General features: G+C 45.1%; 1 protein-coding gene across 2 annotated transcripts in view; it reads right to left on the reverse strand.

Moving 5' to 3' along the window:
• LOC144768425 (protein-glutamine gamma-glutamyltransferase 6-like) overlaps positions 1-16,353 on the reverse strand; it is a 398,170-nt gene that overhangs the window by 218,697 nt on the left and 163,120 nt on the right. For both annotated transcript variants that reach the window (XM_078652071.1, XM_078652072.1), the window contains exon 4: positions 1,648-1,766. In XM_078652071.1, the coding sequence (XP_078508197.1) occupies positions 1,648-1,766 (119 nt within the window). The remainder of the gene's footprint in view (positions 1-1,647; positions 1,767-16,353) is intronic.

Below are 16,353 nucleotides of genomic sequence, written 5' to 3' on the forward strand. Positions count from 1 at the left end.
TGTTTAGAGACAAAAATTATCGCCGCACATCGGCGATTTTTATCGCAGATAAACCTTGCTATTAGCAAGGTTTATCGCAAATGCGATAAAAAACGCCCGCAATGCATGAATATCGCTGAAAAGTCAGCGATATTCATGCATTATCGAGCAAATGCTCTTAGCCATGTTATCCACCTCCCATTGGATAACATGGCTAAGAACTGCTCAGGGCAGGTGTTAGCTTTTGGAGATATTCGCCCTTAGCGCAAATATCTCCAAAAGTTGGTAATAGGAGATAGCGATTTTAGCGACTGTTTCCAGTCGCTAACATCTTGGCACGCCCACTTTGCATATCATTAGTGATAAATATCACTGACATGCAAAGTGGGGCCCATGATGGTCGCTATCTCCTATTAGCTGTCGCTAACTGGTGTTAGCGACAGCTTGGTAATAGGGAGATAATTTTATCTTCAGTTTCCTACCCTTTGTATTTGGTGCTATGTACATGTAGTTAATAGTAGGAGTACTAGAAGTGCTACTACAAATAGGAGATGCAAAACTTCTACTACGAGTAGTAGCACTACTATTCATAGTAGTGTTGCAGTAGTAGTAGTCATTGTTGTGGTATTAGCTAACAAGCTAGGGGGCATATTATCAAGTAAGGGCGTTACAAGGGCGATAATGGGCTTGATAATATGGTCTATGAATTCCAATCGAAGCCCATGTTAGATGTCTTCTCATCTAACATGGGCTTGGATTGGATTGCATAGAGAATATTATCAAGGCCATTATCGCCGCTTTATCGGCAGTTTCCTGCCGATAAAAGCGGCGATAATGTAACGCCCTTACTTGATAATATGCCCCTAGGATTCCACATTGCATCTTCGTTCGAATGTTTCCTCACGTTTTTAAGTCAACTGGGACTACATTTGGGGGTATATTATCAAGGGGTTTTATCTCCGCTTTTTTGGCTTTAAAAGCCAAGAAAGCGGAGATAAAATTATCTCCCTATTACCAAGCTGTCGCTAACACCAGTTAGCGACAGCTAATAGGAGATAGCGACCATCATGGGCCCCACTTTGCATGTCAGTGATATTTATCACTAATGATATGCAAAGTGGGCGTGCCAAGATGTTAGCGACTGGAAACAGTCGCTAACATCGCTATCTCCTATTACCAACTTTTGGAGATATTTGCGCTAAGCGCGAATATCTCCAAAAGCTAACACCTGCCCTGAGCAGTTCTTAGCCATGTTATCCAATGGGAGGTGGATAACATGGCTAAGAGCATTTGCTCGATAATGCATGAATATCGCTGACTTTTCAGCGATATTCATGCATTGCGGGCGTTTTTTATCGCATTTGCGATAAACCTTGCTAATAGCAAGGTTTATCTGCGATAAAAACAAGTTAGAGACAAAAATTATCGCTAGTTGTTGGTAATATGCCCCTTAGTGTCTGGACCCTTGAAGAAAGCCTTGTATTTACGGTTACATTTCAACTGTGCTGATATATGATTTTTCAATGTTCTAACTGCTGACTAGGCTATATAGATGGACGAAATGGGAATCATTGATCACGGAAAACTGGCTGAAACTGCCTATGTGCCGTATAAGTACCACTCATATTTTCTTCTGTTGCCAGTCCATTAAGCACACCATTCACTTACCTGTCCGTAGTTCCATCCCATATCCAAAATGAAGTCTTCTTGTCCAAAGAATATTATTCCATTGTCATTCAGCACGTACTCTTGTCTTGCTTCCTCGTCATCCAGAAAGACACCATCATCTCGAAACACAGGTAAAAAGAAGTGTTACGATCAGACTCACTACTATCATTTATTTTGTTTGTTTTGATGCGTTTCAATTTGAGTTTGCTCCCTATCAAGCGGTCTACTTTAAATGTACGGAATATTTTATACTACTATTTAAGTCATAATAAAATGACTGTGTGGGCTCCAGAAATTGCATACCTTAACATTTCTCCTACCCCTTCTTATAAACAGCCATCCTGATTTAAACACACACCTAAATGTGAAACAAACTTCAAATCCCAGATGTTATCAGTCTAATAGTCAATAGTCAGAGAATGCAGGTGTCCCAAATAGAATCCGTAGACACACACAGTGATTTAAAATAAAGGAATGGCACACTTCTTACATAACTCATATGGAAAGGCATTAGTTGAATTCATTTTTAAATATAGCATGGAATTATTAGAACATCCTAAAGGGCATGGACTATCACTAGTACCTACGTATTATAGTAATGGCAGAAGCTCCTCCATCGACCATATCTGGTTACTGAATATGGGCACAGATTAGTTGATTCTTTTGATATTACCCCAAGTATTTTTAGTGACCATTCCATTATGACTGTGGCCTTTCATATAAATATTTTAAGGCCAAATGGCCCACAAATTAAGAAACAAATTGAAACACAGGGCAGAAATGGCAATAACCAAAAATGGGCAAATTTAAATGGTACTGTCATTCCAGGGAAAATCATGGCAGAAACTTTAAGCCATTTTAATAAATATACTGATTTGAGGTCTCCATTGTCATGTATTATGGTAGCCTTTTACAAAATAATGGTAGTAATATCAGAGTATTTAAGATACCACATCAGATCTAAAGGAAACAAAAGGCGGGGATGGTTAGATAAGGACTGTTCTCTGACCAATAGAAAATTGAAAAAAGCCCTACAGGATATCCCCCGAGATAGGGATACAAGTAGTAGACTGAGAATTATGTACAAATCCGCCCTGAATGAAAGAAAAACAGAAATGAAAGTAAAGGTTTGGGATGACCTAATCCAAGCTGCGGAATTAAAGGAAAACACTCTTTTTTGGAAACTAATAAACCAGCCGTTCCTGAGAGATTTAGAGGATCCTAGGGCAGAGGCATTTGTACAACAGTGGGATTGAATAGAACATTTTGGCATTATTTGTAACCCTGATAATTGCCCCATAGAGCTGCTGTTAGATTTGTGGGTCTCTAGTTGGCACAGGTAGTTTACCTGTGACAAATAGGGACCCTTGCCTCTAGTCAGGGTAAAGGGGATACATTCCTAAAATAACCCCTGCTCACCCCCTTGGTAGCTTGGCACGAGTAGACAGGCTTATCTCAGAACAGTATGTAAAGCATTTGTGACCACATACTGCAACCCAGTGACAGCACTAAAGATGGACACCATCAAAAAAAGTATACTTTATATAGAGTTACCACAAGACCATAAACGACAAAAATACACAATACTGTTACTTTAAGATGGTAGATTTAGCTTAGTTCAGTTCAGTTATTAAGATGTGACACTTTGCGTCAATTTACCTTACGATGCGTTGTGCTTCCACGACAAGCAATGTCGCAGCAAGGGAAATGCGGCAAAGTTCTGGTGCAAAGAAATAAAGACGACGCTCTCTCCTTGATGCGACACGCTTCCCGGTGATGCAGCGGCATCTGCGGCGACGTCGATCCTCTTCACTGGCGATGTGAGATACTCTAGAAGATGCAAGCCGCGACTAGCCCTGCGACACGCTTCCCAGCGATGTCTGTGGCGACGTCGATCCTCTCTACTGGCGATGCAAGTTGCTTCCACAACAATGCGAGCCATGACAGTCCCTGCGGCCCTCTTCCCGGTGATGCAGCAGCGTCTGCTGCGACGTCGATCCTCTTCTCTGGTGATGAGCCGCGACAGGCTCTGCAACATATTTCTCAGAGATAGGGCGGCGTCTGATGCAATGTTGATCCTTCTCTCCTGCGACACCCTTCCCAGGGGTGCGTCGGCATCTGCGGCGACGTCGATTCTCTTCTCCGGTGAAGCGGGCGCTTCGTGTTGTGAAGCGGCAGCGGCGGTTCTGCGACACGCTTCTCAATCTTGCGTCGCGCTTCCAGCTACTTGCGACACGCAAAATCCCCCGCGAAGGTCAGCACAGCTGCAGGCACTTCAGGAAAGCTTTTGAGGAGCTGAAGGGTGAAGTCTGTTGTCCCTGAGACTTCAGCCGGAGGCAAGCTCTGTTCCAAGCCCTTGGAGATCCTTCACAAGTTGAAAGTAAAGCACACAAAGTTCTTTCTCCTTTCTTTGGCAGTCAGCCAGCCAACCACTGCAGGCCAATCCCCCAAGCAGCACTTCAACTTAGGTATAGTCTCTCCTCAGTTTCTTCAGGTTACTCTCCTCAGCAAAGGTTTCTTCTTGTAGTCCAAAAGTGATCTAATTTCATGGGATCAGGGTCCCAATATTTATACCCCAAAATCCTTTGTCTTCTGAGGGGAGAGGGGCCTTGGCCTAGTCCAAACCAGTTCCTGAGCACTTTGTTTACAGGACTCCTTCCTTCTATTCACTGTGCAGGACAGAGACATCAGCCACAGGAGGTGGAGCCAGCACAGGATAGGGAAGGCTCAGCCCTGGAGCACTCTGTTGACAGGATTTCTTCTCTTCTTTCAGTGTGCAGGGCAGAGACATCAGACACACCACAGGAGGTGGAGCCAGCATTGTAGAGGGAAGGCCACGCCCTATTCAGGTCCCAGGTGCAACTCCTCCCTCCCATCTAGATGCAGATCTCTCGATTCACCACTGGGCTACCCCATCCGGTCTACTGGAATCCCCAGCCCTGTCACTCAGAAACTCCAGGCAAAGGAATACACAACCTAGCAGAGGCAGGCTTGAAAAGTTAAGACATGAAAATACCTACTTTCTAAAGGTGGTATTTTCAAACACAGAATATTAAAACCAACTTTACTAAAATATGTATTTTATTATTGTGAGTTCAGGCAAACTAAACTCGAATTTCTACCATGTTCTTTGAGTCAGTTAGGATTATAAAATGTAGCAATTCTAACAGCCCATTCTGGCCTATGGAGAACAGGTAGCCTTGCAATAGTGAAAAACGAAAATGGCTGTAATTCACTATTAGGACCTGCCACACACACCAGGGCATGTACTACCTTATACTTACAATGCACCCTGCCCTTGGGCCTACCATAGGGGTGACTGATATGAAGAAAAGGGAAGGTTTAGGGACTGGCAAGTGGGTGCACTTGCCCAATCAGCATGACAATACCAGACTGCTCACAAGCTCTGCAATGGCAGACCTTAGACACATTTTTACAAGGCTGCTCCGGTGGGTGGCACAACTAGTGCTGCAGGCCCAATAGCAGCATTTGAATTACAAGCCCTGGGCACCCCCCCTGGTGCACTGTACTAGGGTCTGACAGTAAACCAAACAGTCAATCATGGAATCCCTCATTAATACATTAATTTACAATAGGGAGCACTTGCACTGTGGCTCTGGACAGCAGTGGCACAGTGCCCAAAGCATCTAACACCAGCAAAAACACATGATGCAACAGCAAAAATGGAAGGGAGACCCACGCCAATGGTGCCAGATCTAACAGCTGCCCACCTCAACTGTTTATACTACTAATGCTGTAGATATTCAGTTTATAAGTCTAGCGGAGGTTACTAACGCCCTAAATAAAGCTGCTAATGGAATAATGGAAAGGCTCCAGGCTAAGACGGGGTCCCAATAGATACCTTTATGACTCATGTTACTTTATGGACACCACTGATAACACAAGTTTGTAATACAATTATTAAAGGTTTCCTCCCTGCCACCTGGATGGAAAGCACAATTGTTCCAATATTTAAAAAAGGTCACAGAGCGGACCCTAAATGGTACCGTCCAATATCCCTTCTGGACTCCAGTGCTAAATTAATGGGCAGAATCCTATTGGATAGGCTCAAACAATGGGTAGAGGAGAAACATACACTGACTGATACACAATATGGGTTCTGGAGAGATATGTTAGCCTACACTTGCTTGTCAATAAATAGACAGCTGCAAAAGAGGGCCATGTTTATTTATGCTTCGCAGATCTCAGTAGTGTTTTTGATTTGGTAAATCATAACAAACTATGAAAAACTCTCTCGGATACGGGACCTCATTGGGGATTATTAATTATTTATTTACATGGTATTCCTGTCTGACTGCACGGGTGTGTCATGGACTGAAGGGGGAATGTACCCAAAGATTTAAGGTGGCCCTGGGGATCCGACAAGGGTGTGATCTTGCCCCCTGGCTCTTTTCCCTCTACATAAATTGGGTGGACGAGATGTTACAGAAAGTTAAGACTGATGCTCCTATGGTTGGGTCCCCCCCAATTCCAATTCTATTGTATGCAGACAACGATGTTCTTTTATCTAGAACAGCTAACAGGCTGCAGCCACTGATTGATAACTTTGATACCTTCATGGAAAACAAAGATATGAAAATAAACTTAGAGAAACCGTCACAATGGTGAGTGGAAAAGGAAGAGCAAAAAAGAGGACAAATTATATTAAGGGAGAGAGACTAGCCGAGATCCACCTTTTCTCGTACTTAGGAGTTCAAATCACTGCCTCAGGGCATTGGGAAAGCCAAATAAATACCTCCAAAATTAAATTCCTGCTAGCCATACAATCTATTTTCACATTTGCAAGTAAAGTAGGTCATAAACCAATTAGAGAAATATTGTTGCTATATAAAAGTAAATGCCTCCCAAGTGCCAGTTATGGTGCTGCTGTCGGGGGAGGGACAACTTGCGCCCCTTTGCAAACCCTAAAGAACCTGTTTTTGGCGTGATTGCTGGCCGTTGCCAAAACCAGCTCATCGTATATAACTCATAAGGAAGTGGCAGTTTCTTTTATAGAGGATGGCTTACAAGCCAGCCCTGTCCTCTTGTAGCACAAGATATGGAGTAAAGCAGGGACAGAGTTTACAAAGGCCATTATATCTGACTGCCTACCCTTAGATGCACGGAGGAAAGTAAGATGGCTGGCATGTATAGATAGCCACCTAGGAAAAAGTGGATAAAGGATTAGGAGTAAAAGATATAGTCAGAATCCTACAATTCAGCAAAATCGAAGTTAAAACTATACTCAGGGGAGAAAGAGAAACAGAAAGAGATACCTGTGAATGTAAAAATTCCACGGTGTGTAGATATCTTTCAGGCCCACAAAACTATCGGTCAATGGTAAAATGTATTCAACATAGGTTCTACCTCATTAAATTACACCTAGGAGCACTGCAATTATTAATCGTTTTTCCAAAAATATGGACTTGGACTGACACATTGCCAAAATGCTCATGTGGAGGTAGAACTAGACAGAGCACAATGCACTTTATCTTATGTTGTAGTTTCTATAAGGATCTTAGAAAACAATATCTAGCATCCCTGCTAAATTGTTTTATTACCAGGATGGCATTAATTATTTAAGTGCTTTGGAAAATGTGGGTATCTGTTTTTCTTTCATTTCATTAATTGCCCTGGGGAGAAGAAAACACCTTGTACATCTGGAAGCTTTAACTTATGAGGCTGCCGCATTATAAAACAAAGATGTTTATAGCTATACCCACTTTGGTGCTTGTTGAAAGTCTCTTTCTCTGGAAGAATACTATGATTTTGTTATACATCAATGTGCAGGAGAACTCCCAGGCGAATATTACCATCAACATAGCCAAAATGTTAGTAGCCCTCTAAAAGTTTGGAGATCTTTAGTTGCCACCCATAAGCATTATAGGCTTCTGACCTTGGGAATGGACACTGAGACTCGAGTTACGTGTCATATTTGTAACTTAATAATGTATTATTTTATCATGTACTTTTATGGTTTTATACATGAAAACCGAATAAGGAATGATTTGATTTAAAATATTGTAGTTCAACTGCACTCGGGACTGCAAATTTGAATTCCTTACTCAATCAACAGGGTTTTTTGCTCTGACGTGGCTCCTGCTTATATAGCAAGTGTTGCTTCAGGGAAAATCTGTGGTAGCTTATAAGTGCCTCCCTTCTCTTGACAAGCTCTCTTCTCCCTGGCTTCACTTCAGATTCCGCCCTTCAAAAGTTACTCTTTTGTTCATTTTTCTCCCTTCTTATCCAGGACTCTGGCCACTTTTCCTCATGCTCTGCCTTGGCTCTACTCACAAACAACTGCCCTTCCCTGAACCTAAGTGGGTCCGGTAAATATTTCCAAGATCCACACTGAAAATGTCAATGATGTACTTGGAGATTTCCATGGCACGCCAAGGAGGTTTATCTAGCCACAGCCATCGGTAATAGTGTTACGCAGACAATCCAAAAATGGTTCTCTATATAGTGAACTAAAACAAAGTTTACTGTGTACAGAGTCCAGTGGATCCCATATTAGTATAGAGGAAGTAAGTCGCATGATGTAGGTGAGGTTCAACTTCCTTTTAAATGATACACTCAGACAAGTTATCACACACTGAGAACAGTTTTGTCTCCAAGTGAGAACTCTGTGATATCACAGTTTGCGTGCTAATATGAATGGGATGCAAGTCTGTTGCTGGTATTGGTGGGGGCTGGACTTCTAGCACCAGACTTCTTCCTGGCAGGTAGCCACACATGTTGCTCCTCTGTACCCGGAAGTGCCTACATCTTCCCGGTAGGGCTCCCGCTGCACGCGACGCAATCCTGTTGCTGGTGGGGGCTGGAACTCAAGCCTCAGACTTCTTCGTGGCAAGTAGACACCCACGTTTCTCCCCTGTGCTGTGAGGTGCCTACGTTTTTCCGTTGGGGGTCCTGCTGCACGGGACACAAGCCTTTTGAGGGTGGGGGCTGGACCTCAAGCCCCAGACTTCTCCTCTGTAGGTAGCTGGCTATGTTGCTTCTCTGCACCCGGAGGCATCTACATCTTAAAGCTGGGGATCCCGCTGTGCGGGACGCGCCCGGGCATGGCCCAGGCAAAGACTGGCCAAAATCTGGCCCGTCTGCACCTGTACAAGGCTGGGCTGGGCCCTTTCTCTTGGTTTTTTGTCATACTCATGCCTAAGGAAATGTGGTATATAAAAGGTACTGTGACAATCACTGTTTTTCATTCTGCCCTGACTTGGTTTAATCTGTGCTCTCTAGTCTTATCAGAATGGGGAAACAAAAGATTAACTCTGTTCCCCCGACAACTGGTACAACTCTCGGGCCATGAATGCCATAAATAAAGAAATTGAGTTGGCTGAGTGCAGTTTATTCCTTTCCTCACCCCCACCTCCTCATGTGTTTAGAGTGCAAGGTCTGACAACAGAAGAAGTAAAGGTCCAGAAGACAATCCAGTTAGGAGCACCAGTAGTTTTAACCTGTCCTACTGTTGTTTGTAGTCAACCAGCCAGACATTCTTAGGATATTGCGCAAAGCATAGATGGGACTGAAAGTTTAAAATCCAAAGCAGGAAAGAGGAAAAGGGTGGAGCCTGTAACCACCTCCTTGAAACAAAGTTCAGCCCATTTGAGATACCCACAGAGCAGTGAGCAGCAGGATATTCCCTTAGCAACTCGTTTGGACGATGACAGGTTTCAATCGTTTTTTAATGGATTTTTTCCCAGGATAAGAACTCTCTTGAAGGACGCCATCGGGCCTGTTTTGTTACTTCTGGAGAAAATAGAAGATCAACTTGTATTGTTTATGGATACTGCCTAGCTTGAGTGCCGAACAACCAAACACGAGAGAATCAAGAGATCTTGACCACTCAGACTTTACTCAACCTAATACTATAGCTTGTGCTTCTAGTTTGCTATCCATTGCTGTTGGACAATCTTTTTAAGGACCAGGTTTGTTTCTAGTCCTGCCAGGGGTCTTATTAATCAAAAGCAAAAGAGTGATGGGCAGTCCACTTTGTTGGGTTCCCAACTCACCCATTTTAGGGTCTTACACATTGATAATCATCAGGTTGCCCCTGTTACAGACCACCAACATTTAAGTGTTTCTGATAGCTTGCATCTTCCTCCAGAATGCACTTCTTATACAATGGTTTTAATGGGAGCTCCACCTTCAGATGAAAGTGTCCTCTATTAATTATTTTGGCCTCTTGGTAAATGCAAATGGGTCTTGGCCTGCCCGTGAAATGTTATTTAGATTTGCTAAAAAAGTTGGGGTATAAACCAATTAATGAGAGGTTTCAGTTTAATAGAAGTGTTTATCCCCTGGTTCTTATGGAGTAGGAGTGTGGGGTTATACAGCTCTTGGAAAGCTACAGAAGATAAAAAATTAATTTTTAGTTAGACTTTTAGCCTTACTCAAATCAACCTCAAGTTTAGGGGGGTGCAGGTTTTTTGGAAGATCTTATTAATATAGCTCCCTTGCTAATGAGGGTAAAACTCTGGAGCACCCCTAGGGCTGGTTTCTCCAGAGAAGTTTTGACAAAATGTTTATATCTTGATATTAGGAATGCTATTCCATGGCTGGCCCTAGGTTTGAGCACACACTTGAACTCTTCTGGAAATATCGTCCTCAGACCACGAAGAGGGTTAAAAAGATTTTTGCTTAAAATCAAGAAGAGGCCAAAATTGAAAAGTCTCTGGGCTCTTATACAATAATTAATTATATGTAAATGTTTTATGTTTTTTGGATTAAATAATATTTAACTTGGTTTACCAAACCGCAACACAGATTTAATTTGACAAGGCTGAAATTAAATTTAATCCATTATTTAGTCTCTTTTCCCTTGGTTCTTCGTAGCAGATGTTTCTAATTTACATAGCCTATCGTTTACTTACTACCTGCAAGTACTGTGGCAGGATATATGATACTGCACAAACTACCAGTGTTTGTTATAGTCAATTCAAACAATACTTCATGTGATACTTAAAGACCAATGCCCACCTCCCGAAACCTGCCACCGACTAAGGTTTCAAATACATCAGGCAAACACTCAAGATGAGAGAGGCATCGTTATTGTAAAAAAGTTCATTGGCTTCAAATCCCACAACTCATGGAGGACGCTGATGACAGAAAAGGCCAGTCTTTCAATTAGTTGATTCTATAGATTCTTTTATTCACAATTAAATACACAGCAGCCAACACGTTTCACCCTTGCGGGCTTCTGCAGGGCAAGTAATTTTTGTTCACACCATTGAGAAGGATATCCTAAAGTGATGGCCCACTTCGGTCGGCACTTTTAAACTTGTTAAATTTCGGTTGTTGAGTTTTAAAAAGTTTCTCCACTGTCTACTGGTCCGTAATAACTTATACCTTTCAGGGACATGAGTGTATTGCACGCTTAATCGCCAGCCTCTTCATGCGTCCATATGGGAGACTCGTGACGCTTCCAGAGTTTAGCCTAACATGTAATTGTTTCTTTAGAAGGTTAAGGACGTTCTCATACCAAGGGAAAGAAGGCATAAGAATTGAAAAGCCCCATAAATAGATATTACAATAAATGTTTCATACTTCATGAAACGTTTTAGTAAACCAATGTTATGCAATAATGACAAAGGAAGAGAAGAATCTGTTCCCAAGAAGTATTGAAAAACAACTGGACAAGAGGGGAACATGCTACATGAACGGAAACATTTATTCAATTGTTTATATTAGTGCATGTTCCTAGAGTGGGTTAAGAACTAGTTACTTACCTGTACACTATGGTTCTCCAGTATTGCTATCTTTCATAGATTTACATGCTTGTATCTTCCCTGTCGTCATGGTGGGAGTCTCTGGTAAAAGAATAACCAGAGCAGTAAAAATGAAAACTGCATTGAAAACCCATTTGGAAATATATAGTTTGGTAACCTAATATCATTATTATGTGGTCCTAAACTCAGCCAATCAGCTTCCAGCCCTGACATCACACTCCCCAGCAGACCCACCATACCTCAGATTTCCAGCCCCGAGTGAGAGCCAAGGATGTATCTAGAAATAAAAATGGTCTACCTGAGAAAAGGGGAGGCGGGCGGGTCGCACGTGAATCCATGAAAGATAGCAATACTGGAGAACCATAGTGTAAATGTAAATGTAAATGTTGTGGTACTTGTATAGCGCCCGAATCACCCCACATGGGTTCTCTCCGGCACTTATACGAATACCGCTGTGGAACCTTTCCTGGCTTTTCCCTGTGAGGCGCCCACTCCTGGGCACCCCCAAGGTGCAGCCAGGCATCCTAGCGCTTTTGGGGCTGTTGTGGAGATTAAGCAAGCTATTGCCCAGAGTTGCAGAGTGGGACCCATGATTAGAATAGGCACCGAGGCAAGAATTATCAGGTCCGAGGAAATTGTGCCCAAGACCCGCCGAGGCGGGAATTGAACCCTGGTCCCGGGCCAGACCTGTGCATCAGGGTCTACCGCTCTAACCATTGAGCCACACTTCTCCACAAGTGTACAGGTAAGTAATCAGTTTTTTCTCCAGTTTTGTATCTTTCATAGATTCACATGCTTGTATCAGAATAGAGAGCAGTACCCATGCCAAAACGCTTTTTCAGGATAGAATCCCTTATTGTCTCAGGTCTCTGCTCCTTATCATCAGGATATCATAAGACTACGTAAACACCAATGACCATGCATTGCCAAAAATGATTCAATGACATTTTTATATACATATATATAAATATACATGAATAGAAAAATACCTTATTGAAAGAGGTGAGATAGAACTGCTCGTCCCACAGCTGTATCCTCTTTCCACGCTGTGCCTAGACAGTAGTGTCTAGTAAATGTGTGCACATTCCACCATGTGGCCGCTCTGCAGATGTCCGAAAGTGATACTCCCGCGAACAAAGCCGTTAAAGTGGCCATCTTTCTCGTGGAATGAGCGTGAACACTGGATGGTAGAGGTTTTCCAGCTTTCTCATAGCATAGGGAAATGGCAGAAGCTATCCATCGGGAAATACTAGCTCTGGACAGAGCTAGGCCTTTTCTAGGTCCAGAAAAGGCCACAAACAGCTGGTTTGTCTTTCGAAAGGACTTCGTTTTATCAATATAGAATTTCAGAAATCTTTTGATGTATGAAGGGACCATTCCGCTGCTGAAGAAAGATCCTTAAAAAATGTAGGTAACACCACAGGTTCATTAGGATGAAAAATTGAAGGAATTTTTTTAATAAATTCAGGATTTGTCCTGGGAATAACTTTATCGTGTCTGAATTGAAGAAATGGTTCTGCAATAGAGAAAGCTTGAATTTCACTGACCCTCCTAGCTGTAGTGATGGCTGGTAGCAAGGCCGTTTTCCAAGATACGAACTGTAATTCAGCTTTATGTACTGGTTCATGAGCTGCATTAGAACTGTATTGAGCTACCATGGGACCAGCGGATGGTGAACTGGAGGAAACACTCTGAATAGTCCTTTGAGAAATTCCTTTATCATCCTTTGCGACCAAGAGACAGACGATTTGGAGCTCTGCGATATCTTGAAGTAGCAGCAAGATGTACCTTGAGTGAAGCATGTGAGCGTCCTCCTTTGGCCAAATGTAAAAGGTACGATAGAATTTGCTCTGGAGAGGCATTAAAAGGATGCAGATTTTGAGATACACACCACTGACAAAATCTTTTCCATTTGGCTGTGTAAGTTTTATTTGTTGAGATTGCTCGAGATTGAGAGAGGATATCTCGGCATTCTTGAGAGATATTCAAGGAGTGGAATGCGTGCTCATGAGGCCCCAGGCTGACAAGTTCAGCGATGTTGATTGTGGATGAAGAACTTGTCCGTCGTTCATAGAGATCAGGTCTGGAATTAGTGGAAATTGAACTCTGGGAGCCACCGACAACTGAAGGAGCTCCGAGAACCAGAATTGTCTCGGCCATGCCGGGCCTTTCAGATTTAAATGGCACGGTTCCGATCTCATTTTTCATAGTACTTTCGGTATCAGAGGAAACAGAGGGAATGCATACGCGAACATTCCTGTCCAGCGTAGATGTAGAGCATTGCCTCAAGATCCCTCCTGTGGGAACCTGATTGCAAAGTGTTTGCATTTTTTGTTGTAGTGGTTTGCAAAGAGATCCAGAGATGGGGTGCCCCATAGACAAAACACTCTGAAAGCTGACTTTGAGCTGGGGCGCTAGAGGGCGCACACACGGAATGGCTGCCTAAGTGTGCAGCTCCCGTTCCTTGGAGCAATATCCTGCACTTATCCTTGGCCACTGGAGACTAAATCCACGTTGCTGCTCGCCATCTGCTGCAGCGAGTGACCCTCTGCGCTCGACCAGAAGTTTGGGTCTCTGGCGCCTGCTGGAGCGGAGCAATCGCCGTCCGAACATTCACTGCGGCGACCCTCGGAGACTGCTGAACGCGGGGGCCGGCCAGCGAGAGCTACGCGAGGCCGCTGCTCGCCACGAGGTTGCGGGCCCCACTTGCGCCCACTGTCTGTCGGGTCCCTGTGACAGTTCGAACCCTACAACCCTTGCTGCAGGTGGGGACTATTGCGGACTGCGGGGACGGGCCGCCCCCCTGGGAATACCCTTCTTGCGGACCTGTCCCGCTCCTAACGAATTCGCCTCCGGGGGCCTGAGCCAACTGCCCCGGTGCGGTCCGGACATCGGCGGCGGGGGAGATTGCCCGGGGGCCCTGCTTCCCTGCTGCGGGGGAGAGGCGAGTGGAGCTGAACTGCTGGCGGCGGCCTGATTGCCCGGGGAGCGGCGGTGAGTGAAAATCTGTGTTCCCGCCACGTGGGAGTCCTTTGCCGTACCTACAGGAACTGCTCCTCTTAGGGGCACTAGACGGCGACTCCTTCCTGCCGCATACCCCGGATCACACTCCCTGCTGTGACGGCCTGCTGCGACGGTGGGGGCCCACTGTAGTGGACTCACCTGGCCACTCTGCCTTATACCTCTACAATTGCAGTACTTACTACTGGCCTGACTTTATCAGGAAACCAAGCTGCTGGCCCTCCTGCTATTGGCTCCTTGACTGGACGGTGGTGCGATGCTCCAGCACCCGAGAGGCACCCCATGAAGCATCTCCCTGATCTGTGGGCACTGTGGAGCTCCATGTACCTATCCCTACCGCGCAATTGAACCATATCTGCTGGCCAGTGCACTGACTGTTCTCCCTGCTCGCCACATTACTTTCCTCAGCATTGGGGTCACTGCGTGGATCAAAGAGGCGCTGACCGTGGTGTGTGGCGATTACTGACGGTGCTCTTCCATCTCACGAAAAGCACAGAGAGTGGACTACCGGGCGGAGGGTGATCGACTGGCGAAATGGTGCGCCCCGAGAACCGCCAGACTAAAATTAGCTTTGATGGCGCGAGGAAGGGCGCCAAGTCGGGGCCTACCAACCCTGGACCCAGCGATGCGAACTCGTCTGCTATTGCCTCCCCTGCCAAGGACCTCGACATGCACCGCCTCTTTCAGGAGATGCGGCAGGGGTTTGCCACAGTCGTGGAAAAAGTCGATGGGATGACGTCTCGGCTGGACGCTCTGGTGCATAAGGTGGATCAGCACGAGGAGAGGATTGCTTCCACTGAGGAACGCATCTCGGACAATGATGACATCACCTCCTCCCATACCAAGCAACTGGCCCGTATGGACAACTTGCTGTGCATCATAGCTGCCAAGAATGAGGATTTGGAAGCCCGTAGCCGACGCAACAACATACGCGTCACGGGCATTCCGGAATCCACGGACACGGGCAGAATGGAACTTTACATAGAGAAGCTCCTCAAGGGGTCGGTGGGAGAAGACGTGTTCTCTCCCCAATTTATTGTCGAGCGAGCGCACAGATCCTTGGCCCCTATGCCCAAGCCCGGCCTGCCGCCCAGGCCGATCATTGCCAAATTGCTCAATTATCGCGATCGAGATGTGGCTCTGCGGGCTGCCCGGACCCAGCAAACCCTGCAATACAATGGACTCACTTTCTCCATATATCCTGACTTTACCCCGTTGGTGCAGGAAGAACGGCGCAAATTCCTGCCCGTGAAGAAAAAACTGCGAGAGGCTCAGGTGGGATATGCTTTGCTCTACCCGGCGAAACTACGCGTCGCGCACCGGGGGAAGGCTCGTTTTTTCACCAATCCACAGAAAGCTGAAGATTTCCTAAAGACAATTCGAAAAGCTCGACGGGGCGGTCGAGATGCTGAGGCGGACTCGGGGGAAGATGACCCGTCCGTAGAAGTGAATGAACACTAGCCCCATGGCCTTGCCTGGCCTGGACTTGCTATCTCCTTTCACGACCACTGTTGGCCCCCGCTCGAGGTATATTAAGTACATGGATACTTCGACTACAGACTGGGTTTGCTGATCTATTCAGTGGTAATGTATTCCAAGGACCACTATCTCTGCCCTGGCCTCCACCGAGGGTCGTATAGTATGGGAGGCCATTGGCGGGAGAAGTGGTTGTGCGTCCTTGCTGTTGTTTCCCTCACGGGTGCTCCCCATGTATTATAGCCAGATGTTGCAGATGTTGGGGGGGAGGAGGAGGGGGGAGGGGCATTGGGTGGGGAAAGGTGGCTACTGGCATGATGGGGATGCTGGGGTGGGTGGAGGGTTGGGTTCGTTCTGGGAGAGGCTTTTTTCGCTTGGAATGTTTGCTCGAGCTCTACACTGTCATGCTTGCCTATGTTGGCTATTTAGAGTAGGTTTCGGCTCATCACATAGGCTAAGGCTGGTACAATTGTTATTC

Source organism: Lissotriton helveticus, chromosome 7 (assembly GCF_964261635.1).
Source record: "Lissotriton helveticus chromosome 7, aLisHel1.1, whole genome shotgun sequence".
Lineage (NCBI taxonomy): Eukaryota > Metazoa > Chordata > Amphibia > Caudata > Salamandridae > Lissotriton > Lissotriton helveticus.